This window comes from Rhyacophila brunnea, unplaced genomic scaffold (assembly GCF_057557595.1).
Source record: "Rhyacophila brunnea isolate RB1 unplaced genomic scaffold, BYU_Rbru_1.0 scaffold_5, whole genome shotgun sequence".
NCBI classification, from domain to species: domain Eukaryota; kingdom Metazoa; phylum Arthropoda; class Insecta; order Trichoptera; family Rhyacophilidae; genus Rhyacophila; species Rhyacophila brunnea.
In genome coordinates, this window is record NW_028233170.1 from 20,339,854 (window position 1) to 20,353,733 (window position 13,880).

General features: G+C 32.1%; 1 protein-coding gene across 1 annotated transcript in view; it reads left to right on the forward strand.

Moving 5' to 3' along the window:
- Positions 1-10,341: 10,341 nt before the first annotated feature.
- Positions 10,342-13,880, forward strand: part of Phlpp (PH domain leucine-rich repeat protein phosphatase) — a 32,425-nt gene continuing 28,886 nt past the window's right edge. Inside the window, exons 1-2 of the mRNA XM_085955793.1 lie at positions 10,342-11,011; positions 13,055-13,257. Of these exons, the coding sequence (XP_085811919.1) occupies positions 10,384-11,011; positions 13,055-13,257 (831 nt within the window). The 5' untranslated portion in view covers positions 10,342-10,383. The remainder of the gene's footprint in view (positions 11,012-13,054; positions 13,258-13,880) is intronic.

Below are 13,880 nucleotides of genomic sequence, written 5' to 3' on the forward strand. Positions count from 1 at the left end.
TTTAAACTATCACAACATGTTAACATGAGTAATGTAATGACAACTTCCTTTGTATTTTGTGGTTTAAAATATAATTTGTGTAAAATGCATTCAAAACAACAGATTGTGCTGATACACCTACATTTCGTTAATATTGTATATTATAAAATATTTTATCAATGTAAAACAAAAATGATTATAATACTATAATAAAAATCATCACCATCAAGCTTAGCTAGATCAATCCATTGCTGAATGTAGGTCTATCTAAGCTGATATAATTCCTCTTTGCTATATGCACAGAACAGATAATAAATATAATTCAGATAGGCAATATCCAATATACGAGGTGGGTCAATAATTCCTTAGAAAAAAGCATTAAAACAGTTTTTATTTTTGTATTTTTTTTTATTTCTCAACATAATCTCCTTGGAGCTCAATACACTTGGTAAGACGTTTCTCAATTTTTTTTAAACCGTCAGAAAAATAAGTTTTCGGAAGGTCCTCAAAATAAGCATTTGTCCGATCGATGACTTCTTCATTTGAAAAAAAACGTTGTCCACTTAGCCATTTTTTTAAGTTTGGGAAAAGGAAAAAGTCACTGGGGGCTAAATCTGGCGAATACGGTGGGTGGTCGACCAATTCGAACTTCAATTCTTCAATTTTAGCCATTGATCGTAAACATGTGTGAACACGGGCATTGTCATGATGAAAGAGGATTTTTTTCCTGTTTAAATGAGGCCGTTTTTCTTCAATTTTGTTTTTTAGCTGGTCCAATAAAGATGCATAATAATCCCCTGTTATTGTTTTTCCTTTTTCCAAATAGTCAACGAAAATAATTCCACGTGCATCCCAAAATACAGTAGCCATAACCTTACCAGCTGATTTTACGGTTTTCGCCTTCTTTGGACATGGTTCGCCTTTCGCAATCCACTGCTTTGACTGTTATTTCGTCTCGGGAGTATAGTGGTGTATCCATGTTGCATCTACAGTCACAAAGCGACGAAAAAATTCATCCGGATTGCTTTGCATGAGCGACAACAGGGCTTTAGAGGCCACCACCCTATTGCGTTTATTGTCGACTGTGAGCAAACGCGGCACCCATCTTGCAGAAATTTTTTTCATGCCCAATTTGTCATGTAAAATAGAAATGACGCTACCTTTTGAGATCCCTGTAACCTCAATTATCTCACCCAACTTTAATCTTCGGTCACTTAACACCATATCGTGGATTTTATTGATCATTTCTGGTGTAGTCACCTCTACAGGACGTCCTGAGCGTGGTTCATCCTTTGTTGATGTACGACCACGTTTAAATTCATTTAACCAGTTATAAATAGTTGCAAGTGAAGGAGCAGATATGCCGTGAACTAAATCCAACTCATTTTTTATTTCCTTTGCTGTTAACCCTTTTATATTAAAATGTTTAATAACAGCTCTAAACTCAATTTTCTCCATTTTCCATTTTTCCATTTTCCACAAGCAAATTTTTTTTTTAAATGTACGAAAAACACACAACAACCCGACCAATCTGATTGAAACTTCGCAGCATACTGAATCGGTAGTGCCGCTGCATGAAAACAAACCGCTTACAGTACTAGTCGCGCCACTTGTCGGCTTTTCTAAGGACTTATTGACCCACCCTCGTACTACATTTTGATGCAGGGCTTTGAATGTGAGTGTCGAAGTCGAGTGACGAAAATGAAACACGCATTATGCACGTGCAAGAGTGCGTGTAATACATCAATATTAAATGAGCGTCAATGCATAAACCGAGAAAGTTGTCAGTATTCGACGTATGACGTATTCTTGACACGTGTTTAAGTTTATCCCGGCTTAATTCCTTACTCGAGATCGGTTACCTGCTACTCCCTATCCGTTAGGTATTTCAGTTCCCATTATTTCTAAGTTCCCTGGTTATATGTATTGGGTTGTGTATTTCTTAGGAACCGCTAGATAACTAGAATAATTGACCAGCGATTGTCTCTCCTCTTTTATTCGCACGAGTAACGAAAAAAATGCACTTTTTCAAGAAAGCACCAAACTTGGCATACATAATGTTTATACCCACGACGTTTAAAAAAGGCAGCCACATGTAATTTACAGACCAAATGGCGGCGTAATAAAAAACAAAACAAATAATTAAAAAGTTAAAGTTGGTTTTTTAATTTCAATTAAATATTTGAGTATTTGTATATAAAACACTTAAATTGCGAGCCACTTATGCAATAGGATCATAGATTTTTTGGGAAAAATCGAGAGCCACGTGTTTCTAATAAAGCTATTCAAGATCAGTCATTATTGATAAACATTCAAACTAAGCTCATTTACATCATGGAAGATGCAGTACAACACCAGATCGTTAAACGAATAAAAAGCAAGCAGTATGTTACTGCCTTGAATTATCTGTTGGTCTGGAAATGATAATTTACCGATAAAAAGGCAAGAAAAATATTATCTTTTGATTAGATAGTAAATAGTTTTGTTGTATTATCAAATTGTAACAATGATATATCAATAAAATATAGTTTTTTCGAACAAATTAATCAGTGATAAAATAAATTGGGGCCTCTCACTTGCTTGGACCGGCCCTGGTAATTTAAATATTGTATTTAATATACTAGTAATATAAAAAAAATATATGTTAATTATGAACGATTCGACTATTTACAATAATTGTTAAAATTTTAGTTGGATTTTTTAAACGGCGACTCTGCCATAGTTTTTGTGCTTACTTAATATCGAAGATTTTGACCGCTATTTTTTGAATTCATCTGTATTTGGTAGTATAATGTATTTACTTACTCTGGCAAGTAATTCTGTTTAATTGTTAGATTACCGTTTACTGACTGATTGCCAACATCCGTTACGAGAGATATTTTCTGCATATCCTTAAAGCATATCATTGTATCTTGTTCAGTTTAAGATACGCTTCGATAAACAAAAAACAAATGTCTCCTTGAATATTTTAGGAAAAAAGTAAGAAACTAAAAGCTTTTGTCTTTGTTTGATGATAATGAACATTTTTAATTGCTTTTAAATAACTTAATATTCATCTATTATCTAATCTAGGCTATTTCTACTAGCCTAAATTCAAATGTATTATAAGGTTACTTAATTAAGTATTGTCTAACGCAGACGTCGACAACCTTATAACCATGAAAGTTTGAAACACGTTTTGGAAATCATCAAGATAGTGATGTTTTTGACGCAACTTTTGAGTGCAGTGGCGGTTTTTCATGAAGCAGCCATGTCGTCCCTTTGTTAGGAAGTGCTGATATATTTGTTTAAAAAATAATGGAAGCATCAAAATCCTCACAATCTATGGTGTTTTTGTTTTGTTGTAGGTACCTAATGGAGGTTTATCGTACAGGATATTTTTAAAGGGAACCTCAATTTTTTTCAGATTCTCAGATTTTCAGATCTTTACGTATCTAAAAACGCTGTATTTTAGAGTTGGTTTCGCGGAAATGCTTTTATCATCAGTAGATGATGTGTATGTCATTTTTTGTTCCTGACCTTGTTTGTTTAAGATAGCTAAAAATAAATAGGTAAACGATAGGTAAGAGGATACCGAATAAATCTAAGGGCGCACATTGCTTGGGACGTCACTATCGCCAAGGATGCATACTACAAGTATACCTATTCCTACTTATTTGACGGCTCTGATTTATAAAACATTGTAATACATTAATACAACATTTAAAATTAGTTTTATTTCTAATAACTGAATTAATATTATGGATTTGTATGTCTCGACTTGTGATTTTCGAGGTTTCTTGTATTCATGGATATTTTGGCTCGTCTGATGATGCAATTATATTAGGACATATTGTCTCGACATTAGCTGTTGACATTGAACAACTACATACTATAGAAATAACACGTCGTCAAATCTTTAAAATATGTAAATCTGTGTTAGCACAATTTTTAAAATTTTATCTGGAATAAATGTCAGAGAAAAGTGTAAGAAAATCTGACTATTTATCAAAAAATTAGAAGAAAAATAATATAAAAAAACATAAAAAACATCTGAAGAAGGTCTGTTATTTAATAATTTAGTCATAATTTGCGTTGCCGACCTCTGGTCTAGCGTTTGTGTACCGACTAATGAAACACAATCAAGTCAATAAAGATCATACACTTCAGATACATACTGTATTTTCAGAAGCGTACTTAGAAATATTGGACCCCAATGCAATAATCATGAAAAACCCCTTCTGTGTTCAATATCAATGTAGGGAGCTTTTTTAACAGCTGTCCTGTTGTTTTTTTTTTTTTTTTAATATTATTAACATATTTCCGTGCTATTAATAAATTCATATATGTTTAAGCGGTATAATATTAAAAAATATTGGACTGAAAATTATGGACATTTGTTCAGCTGGGCCCCAATGCTTTGCATAATCTTTCGATGATGTAGCTACTACACTGAATTTTATGGAAGATTTTTTCAAATTTAATGGTTTCGACTTCATTGTAATCAAATTTATTTGCTCAATGCGTAGTCGTTATACGTACTATTATCAAAATAACTTTAAAGCAATGATATTTTATTTATGCCAATGTAATAATAATAAATCTAATCACCCTCTGAGAGGCGTTATAAAAAGCGCCTTTGATTCATTTTGCTGTCCACTAGAGGTTGTGATCATGATATATCATCTCGAGAATTCTCGATAAATAATCAGAAAAGGTGAATTTCTAATCTCGAGAAATAAGTTTCCGAAATAACAATATTTTTTTAATTTCGAGAAATCATCAATGAAAATCATTGAAATCAATATCTCGCGGGTGAGATATTGATTTCTCGAGAATCTCGAGAAATTTCGAGAAATCAATAAACTAATCTCGAATTATCCAATTCTCGAGAATAAAATTATTTTTGAATTCGAGAATTATCGAATCTCGAGATAAAAAAAAGTCGAGAAATCACAAATTCATCTCTGAAATACATCGTGATTTTCAGTCAATGTGTATGGTGGAGTCGTAGGGGTTATGTGAATGATTGTCTACATTCCATTTCTGAAATAAACCTGCTAAATTTACTCCACGCTGTGAAGGTTTAATTAAACTGAAGTCTTATAATAGATTTTTGAAATAAAATTATATCCGAACCATCATGTAATTTTGTTTATTTGGTTGGACACAATAAATACATATTTGAATGTAGTTATGGCGTAGTTTCAGCTGGTATTTTAGTCATTAGAGTTATAAAGGCCAGACATTTTCGTTAGATGATAAATGGTTTTTTTTTATTTAAATTTTTTGGACACGAAAAATATGTTTTGGAGAATATTGCCAGCATAGGCGCGTCGAGTTCCAATTGACTGCACGCCCTTCATGCAAATGAGGATTGCCGAATGAGTATGTAGGTATTAGCAGAAGCAACCACAAGCCAGCAACAGGTGAGGTGATCGAATTTAGAATTCTTTTATAAGCCACAGGTGGTTATATTTTATATATTATTACCCTAAGAACTATACTATTTAATGTAGTATAAGGAAATTAATTAACCAGCGATTCTCAATAGATTTCTGCAAGAATAGTTTATTAATAAATATTAATCAGATGATATATTTTTGTAAACGCAAACACATTATTAATGGAACTTTATTATTAAATATAGGTCTTAATGAAATAAATCCACCATAGAGTGTAGCTTATCTTCCTAGGTACTTATAGATTTTTCGTTCTCATAGAAGAAATCCTTCTTTAATAAAACGGAACGTAAATAATATAATATTATGTAAGTGAAGTTGAAGAAAGTTACTTCTAAGAAAAATGTTTAAATTAGCTGCAGCCATTTCGTATTGCAAATTTATTTGGAGCACAATTCACAATTATCGTATCAACCAGTTCGAATTAGTGTTACAGCCATACAAAATACAATGAACCATAATATAATAATCACAACAAATTGCAATTAAGTGACCAAAGAAAAATGCCAGAAAAGACTCTACTGTATTTTATTTAAAAAGAATATTATTTTATTATATTGTTACCAATTATTCAACTACACTAGAATATATTTTTTATAATAATCGCTATTAAATTTAATATAAAGAGTGTTTATATTCCAATCTCTGGTAGTAATTTAATATTTTAAAATGCTTAATGCTATCGGCTATTTTTTAGAAATTACCGCTGTGAAATATTGAATATTAATACAGCGTGTACCACAATAGATAATTATCATTGTTCGTCACGCAACATACAAAGCGTACGCAATACTATACCTTAAAACTCACGCAATAAGATACCTTTCTCCACTACGTGTAGGTACCTACACAAGTAAGTTATATCTCAGTGAATTTATGAGAACACTGAGGAAACTTTAATTTGTTGGATGTATGTATGGGAATTGTCGTCGAAGGCCAGCGGAAGTCGAGAGAAAGAAGGAGGGTCCTCTGGGTCTCACATCGTCCCCTTCACTGAGGTTTGAACATCCGGCGCAGGTATTTCCAGTGGCGTATACAATAATAATGTAAGCACAAAAATAAATATGTACATCAAAATCTTCTAACTTCTTTTTTTCCTAACTATATTTACCATTTCATACATCCGAAGAGAAAATGGTACAATTTCACCAAATATTGCCCTTATTGTAAAATATGAGCGGAGTTTGAAGTATATACAATACGTAGGTATTTACATATTTTCCTAGGTTTTGTATCTACATATTATTATTTAATTCATAATTATCTGATTACACTTTTTACAACGAACGATCCACGATTAGAGTAATACTTATTATAAGTCATTGACATCCTTCCTCGCCCTAAAGCGATTCTACAAGAGTGATCTACGAGCTGCAAGGCAGATGTGGCGTAATGACTTATACTCCGAGACTGTAGCGTGACCAGGGTGACGGAGGTAAGTAAATAATATATTATTACAGCATATCTATATTATAACAGTCTATAGCCAGAATATTATTCAGTCAAAAATCACATATTGTATTATTGGTCTGTTTGACTGATGATCGGTGGGTTGCAGGTTTGATTATAGCAGATGGGTCGAATTCACATGTTGATTTTTCAATCAAAATAATATTATTATTTTCTTAGACTGATGGCATGAAACCAGTGAAAATACATGAATGCAACCAAAACTCAAGAATAGTCCGTTCAGATATCTCTAGATCGAACATCTGCAAGCCATACAGATAAATACTAATGCCATAAAAAAATTCAATGAATTTTTGAAAGATATAAAGTATTTACAAAATCCTTGTGCGGGCATTACTAACCTTGGTATTAATGTCAAATAGAAGTGGGTACTTAATTACAATATAAATGTTATACAATAACAATTATTATGATTATACATTTGATAAACTGTAGTGACATCCTGTGCACGTCCCTGTCCATGGGGCTTCCGGTGGATAAAGGCAGCAATCACCTCACCTGTAAAAAGTAAACAATCCCAACAATGGCGCACCTGTCTCCAGCAATTCTACTTGGTAAAAACGTAGAACAGGACAGGGCCGGACGAGTGGATCTGCCGCCCCTATGTTATGTTATTCCACTCACGTCAGTCTCGGATCGACGGCGACGACCGCCAGGCCGGCTAACATGTTGTATTACGACCGATTCTCCTGTAACACATTAAATACCGTGCAGTAATAAGTACGTATTTCAATGTAAATTTAATACTCTAATAGTTTTTAATCAAGATTCATCATAATACTAAAGTGGCTGTACATGTCAATATACAATAAAAAATCAATAAATGCAGAATATTGTAATTTCTTACGTACTTAAGCTGGTGCTATCGACTATTCAGGTGTATGGCCGACTGCATCGCTGTCCTCCAGGAATCTTTATCTCTTCAGTCGATCACACTTGGCGTTAGCTTTTGTTACTACAATTTTTAATATTGCCTCTACGTGCTCATCTCTCCCATGGGTACTCTTAACTTAAAATCGTGTGAATTTAGTCAAAGCACATTTGACTGCATGGCGACCTCAGCAAATCTTGGGTAACTACTTCTGAGACATCATAAAGTCATAGTCATGGTCCCAGTCATAAAACATGATGCTTTACATCAAACGTAGGGTTCCGTGATACGTCAGAAGGCTGTGGTGCGAGGCGGATTAACTTCAACGTGTCTCTTTTGACGTTGTCGTCTCATTTACTCAGGGGGTGGTCCAGGGACCGAGTGCCTGTTAGAATTTTTTGATACACCTTATGGAGACCTATTAGATATATTATTACTTCTAACAACGTGACTGTCTATTTGAGTTTTTATGTCCTCAAAACATTTGATTGTTCAAATAGTTGAACTGTCATATACGGGTGGGCCACCTTTCGTTTTCTCTAAACCGGTCAATATATTCTTTGTTATACAAATGATCAGATCAAAGTCAATCTTCACATGAAGTTATTGACATAATGTTGGGACGATACGAATCAAATTTTGGGTTTGATATTTGGTAATTGGTAATTTTCAAACAGAATGATTTGACTCTAAGAGAAAACTTAAAACGATGAAATATGCGCAGTCCAAATTAAAGTCATTATTTATAATTTAATTCCTATGATTTTGTATATTCTTAGTAATAATAGAAACATTTCTACAAGTAATATTACGGATTTAATGAATACCGTTATTAATGTGTTTTTTTAATATTTAATAAACTCATCATACCTACAAAACCTTAGGTAGACAGCGAAAATAAGATTCGCTGAAACGAAAGTGAAAATTACGAAGCGTAATAATTATGATTTATTAAAATTACCGTCGTCTATTTTGACAGTGATACATATTATTATTTGTCTTCAAAAAGTGAAAGAAAACGTTTCTTTTTTGTACAAATGTTAATGATTATTCGAAAAATATATGCTATTTTAATTTTATTTCCATATTATTACGAACCCAATTAACACGACGTGTTTTATAATGTGTTTACAATCAAAATAGCGCGGCGCGGTTCAATTCATGGGAATTTTTAAAACACCTCTTCTTTGCGTCCATTGTTTGGCTTTAGTTGCAACTCTTACGTCAGTCGTACAACTCGCATGATTTCTATTTCATCGAGAATTAACAAGTGAATCTTACATTTTTTTTAAAATATGTTGTGGTAATCGATAATTATTTTAATATAAAAAAAAACAATAATGTATTGTTTTTATTATCATTGTGCTTTATTTATTTGTGCTTAGTGGACTATCCGGTGAACATTAAATTCTATTTTTTGAATCGGTGCAGATATAGACTGATTGTCTTTTTTTTTTTTAAATAGTAATAAATAATACACATTCTAAATTTATTGTGTCTATGATTCTAGTGTAAACTAAACATAAATCGAATAAACATTACTGTAGGTTCATATATATTTTTTTAATTTTTTGTGTACGGTTAGTGAAGATATTAAAAAGTGGCATTTGCGGTAATGTAAAAAAGGTTTCATAGACATTGAAAATAATTATTAAATAACCCAAGATATAAATATTAAATATTTAAATTAAATAATATTGACATTACTGTTAAATCTTTTCATATGTTTCAGAGTTCATTTAATGGTAATTCATGTTTTCTAAAGTGGTATGCATTATCCACTAGTAATTATTAACCACATTAATAGTATTAATTTATAGGTGTTTTGTTAGTAAATCCTCTTTTATAATTCGTACATACTTAACCATCAATTTTGGTCAGGCACGCACACAAAAATATTAATTGTGTAGGTGAATGGGATATTACTTTTTCTTCTTTGCCAGGATTTTATGACTGAGGATCGTGACCCGGATAATTTGACTGTCTAACAACCTACTCAACAGGTTGGCCCCGCTCTTCTCGGCATTCTACGACAAGTAACACCAGTGGCACTCATAAATTGGTGCAACTATCTTGGGCCACGCGCATTCGATAACCACTTGTGTATGTGACAACTTCCAATAACTCGTTAGGTGAACCTGCAGGCCAGGTGTTTATAGCTAGACTCAACGTGTGGAGTGTCTGGTTATGGGGAATGTATCCGGAAAAGTGCATTATTCTGCTCTTGAAGCGCCAAGAAGCTATAAGTAGTAGGCGGAGTAAATGTGGAAGACAGTGGCACTTGCTAGATTTTGTTAACTCCGCCCCCTCCCGCCGCACTTAGAAATCATTTTTTTAAAATATGAATGTTTTTTTTCAAAATAAGTCCCCTTAACCATTTTTTGTGTGCGAGCCTAATTTTGGTACATTTATAGTTAACTTGATAAAATTAACTATGTAAACAACACGCGTATTGTATAAGTAAAAATAATTTCAAATCAATGGAGAATATAAGGTGTTAAAATATATTTTTTAAATATTTAAAATAATAAATGAAAATAATAATGGCGTGTATCCTTCTAGCATAGCAAGACTGTATTGATGTATTTTTTAATTACAAAATAATGCAACATATTCGCAAAAATGGTCTGCAGTACGTCATTACAAATATGCAGTGCAGTGATGAAAGAGCAACCGTTGCCAAATGCAATTCCAGAAGTACCAAGAAGAAAGTCAACATTTCGAAGATTGGCCTCCACCAGAGGTTTAAATAGACCGTACATAACACACCATGAAGATGACGACGCGAACCTCAAAGAAGCACTGCCAGAATACCAACAACTGGGTTGGGTCAGGATATATTCAGGACCCGAGCCGTTCGCTGATATGAAGAACCAATTGCTCTATTTAAAACGTGACAGTAATATAAAAGCTGTCTCTAAAAAGTTATCATTATCACTAAATCTGACTATCTGGGTTCAGTACGGCGGTGGATTATCAAGAAGACTTTCAGAAGAAGAATGCCCTTTAAAACTGCAGGACGATTTCTTGATTAAGATTGGGTTTCATGATCTTTCGCGGAGGTCAAGGTTAGGGATTGACCCTGACTTACGATTTTTAATGAGGCTGCATGGAGGTCCAGCACCCCCTCCTCCTAGACTTCCGAATTCCCCACGATCTGCCCCACTGCAGGTGCTTAAAGGTCTTGTATTTCCTAATTGGAAACGCCGGCCGGTGTCAATTGTGGATTCAAAGCTTCTTCTATATCCAGGTATCTAATTCAACATAATATTTTTACTAGGTAAATTAATTCAAAAAAATAATGCAGGGTATTTTAGTTATTCTAGTTGACTGCTTTTTATTAATTCTTGTTTCGTAATGGTTTGATGGTTTTATTTATCCGTAAAATCGAGTGCAATGGTTTCAATCTCGTTTCATTGTTTTAACCTGTCTCAGTGATCGGGAAGTACTTCAGAAAAAATATTAAATGAACTCTTCAAGTAATAATACACAAATGTACACAAATATTCATTAACAAACATTTTCATTCCCACAATTAGACAAACTATTTTTATAATAAAGCTCGAGAAATAAATTTGTCTTTCATAATAATAGGCATATTCCTACAATCTGAATTTAATAAAATTGTATTAATATTCTATACAGACCTCGTGATTACTCAGTTTCTTTCAATTTTCAAGAATTCAACAAAATATTTTGATTCTCGAAATTTCGGGATTGGTTAATCTCAAGGTCTCAAAGATTTGTGGTATTCACGATGAAATATGTAAATTTTCTTCAAAAAATGTTTCAAATCCATCCTATACCAACATCTACATTCTAGAGCTTTATTTAGCTCAACAAATTCTGTACAAAATCATCAAAGTCGAAAGCTTGTTTACGCTTTTAGTGACAAAAATTATTTTTCTGTCCGTAGCTAAGTTCGAGAACTTTTTTTACCTCTTCCTTTCAACTATTTTAAGTCGTTTTTTTATTTATCTTTCGTTTCTTTTTACGATGTCCGAACCAAACCAGATCGGCGTAGTGGAGGTTATATAAACATATTTTAGTTTTCACGAAAAATTTATGTTAGCCACTTGCTCATCCTAATATATCCATGGGTCCAAACACACATAATGTTAATTTTTGTTGCAAGTCCCTGGATTCGGGTAAAAAATTTGAATTATTGAAATTCTCATTGATGGTTTTTTTATGAGAAACAACTATTTTCATTCTTATTCTCTGCCCATATCTATGTTTAAAAAAATACTTACTAAAATAAATTACATCGATTTTCATTTTTTCACTTTGTTATAACTTGCATAATTATGTCAACTTGTGACTTAACTATTTTATTTAGGTAACTATCGGATTTCTCACTCAACTCTATTATAGTATTGTGATTCTTGATAAAATTGACTTTAAAAAACTTCACATTTGTATTTGACTGTTACTGGGACTAAAAAAGGATCGATATTTTTTGACCGACATTTTTCTTTCAATAGAATGGGATGATAGCTTCATCACTAATTATTTTGAATATTATTTTACTCTTCAATATAATATAATATGTGAGTGGTCCTATTACATGTTATGGACATTACAAATTATAAGTTGAAGTTATTTCACTCTGATAAATAATAAAATATATGTTGTATATATTTATATTATGTTGGGATATACCTACGAGTATATTATAATGCCGGAAAAATTATAATATTATGGAGCTTGTTAAAAAGGTTCCCGAACTCTGTTTTTTCTTACTACAGCAAATAATATGACGCTACGTTGAAGTTAGTTAATCATTTTTCACATCATTTCCACGAAATGAAATGTGGAATTTTCATTACTTACGTTAACAAAATTTCTTATTTCTTATCTAAAATACGGGTAGATAATTTATACTACTAATTATAAAAAATTAGATTTAATAATTGCAGTTTAGTAGGTATTTTGTCTCAATAATTCAAATTTTTTTTTCTTTTTAATAATGTGTTGAATGCGCCAAACGGTTTACGATTTTTTATAATTCGTACTTTTGCAAAATTGTGGATATATTATAATTATTATATATGAAGTTACGATAGAAATTGATATTATAAGGAAAATTAATACATTTATTTATCCGTAACCGAATTCGTTACCTCATAACATTCAAATTAATACAGGATTTTTATGCAATCAAATTGCATTCATAATTTATATTTAATTCGCGTATTTTTCGCCGTTATATTATTATTTCTTTATACTTACATTTTTATATCAAATTTATTTTCTCTTATTGTTCCTAACAAATTATCCTTATGATTTTCAGGCTATCTTGACGGCCCTCCAGAAGTACTTGATATATCGGGAGGTGAAGTGGAATTGAGAGGTCCAAGATCTAGTCGCTTGGTTTTGAGAGTCACACCACCTCACGTGCCTTCGCCAATTGGAGTTCCGCCCCGCGATCGTCACATTTTCCTGGGATTTGATCACTACTGGGAAAGAAATCTTTGGTTTGCCTGGATAAAGGAAGTAAGTTCAAATATTAAGAACACATATAAAATATGTTATAATATTTTTTATTTAAAATTCATTTTGTAATTGAAAATATACCGTGATTTTTTAAATGATTATTTTTCCATTGTCCCCCTTATTAATGGAAAAAATATCTTTTAAGTCAAAAGGCGTTCACGGGCAGTTGGGCTATTTTATTTTTAGAGATTTTATATAATCTTATTAATAGAATACTATGACGTGAGCAACCTATTCCACTAGCTTATATTAATAATCATCAGCTTCGCCAATTTCAGCTTGTAATCGGTAGATATTATTAAATTTAAAATAAGAAAAACCCCAAACATGGCAATTGGTTGTATGACAATAATTTTATATATTATAACGATTTTAATGGATTTAATAATACTTAATTGAGGATACAAGTAGCAAAAATCAACAGAGTCTGAAGACGCCAATTTTATTGCGACTTAAAAACATATTTTTATTTGATAACTGCCCGTTTTTTATTAAAAAAATTTAAGACCGCCGAACAATAGACATATTTTTACCTTCATGAGAAAAGTATTTATTTTCCACTACATACAAACATTTTGTAGCAATATCCTGAAACTTCATTTTTTTGCTGATAAAAATACTAA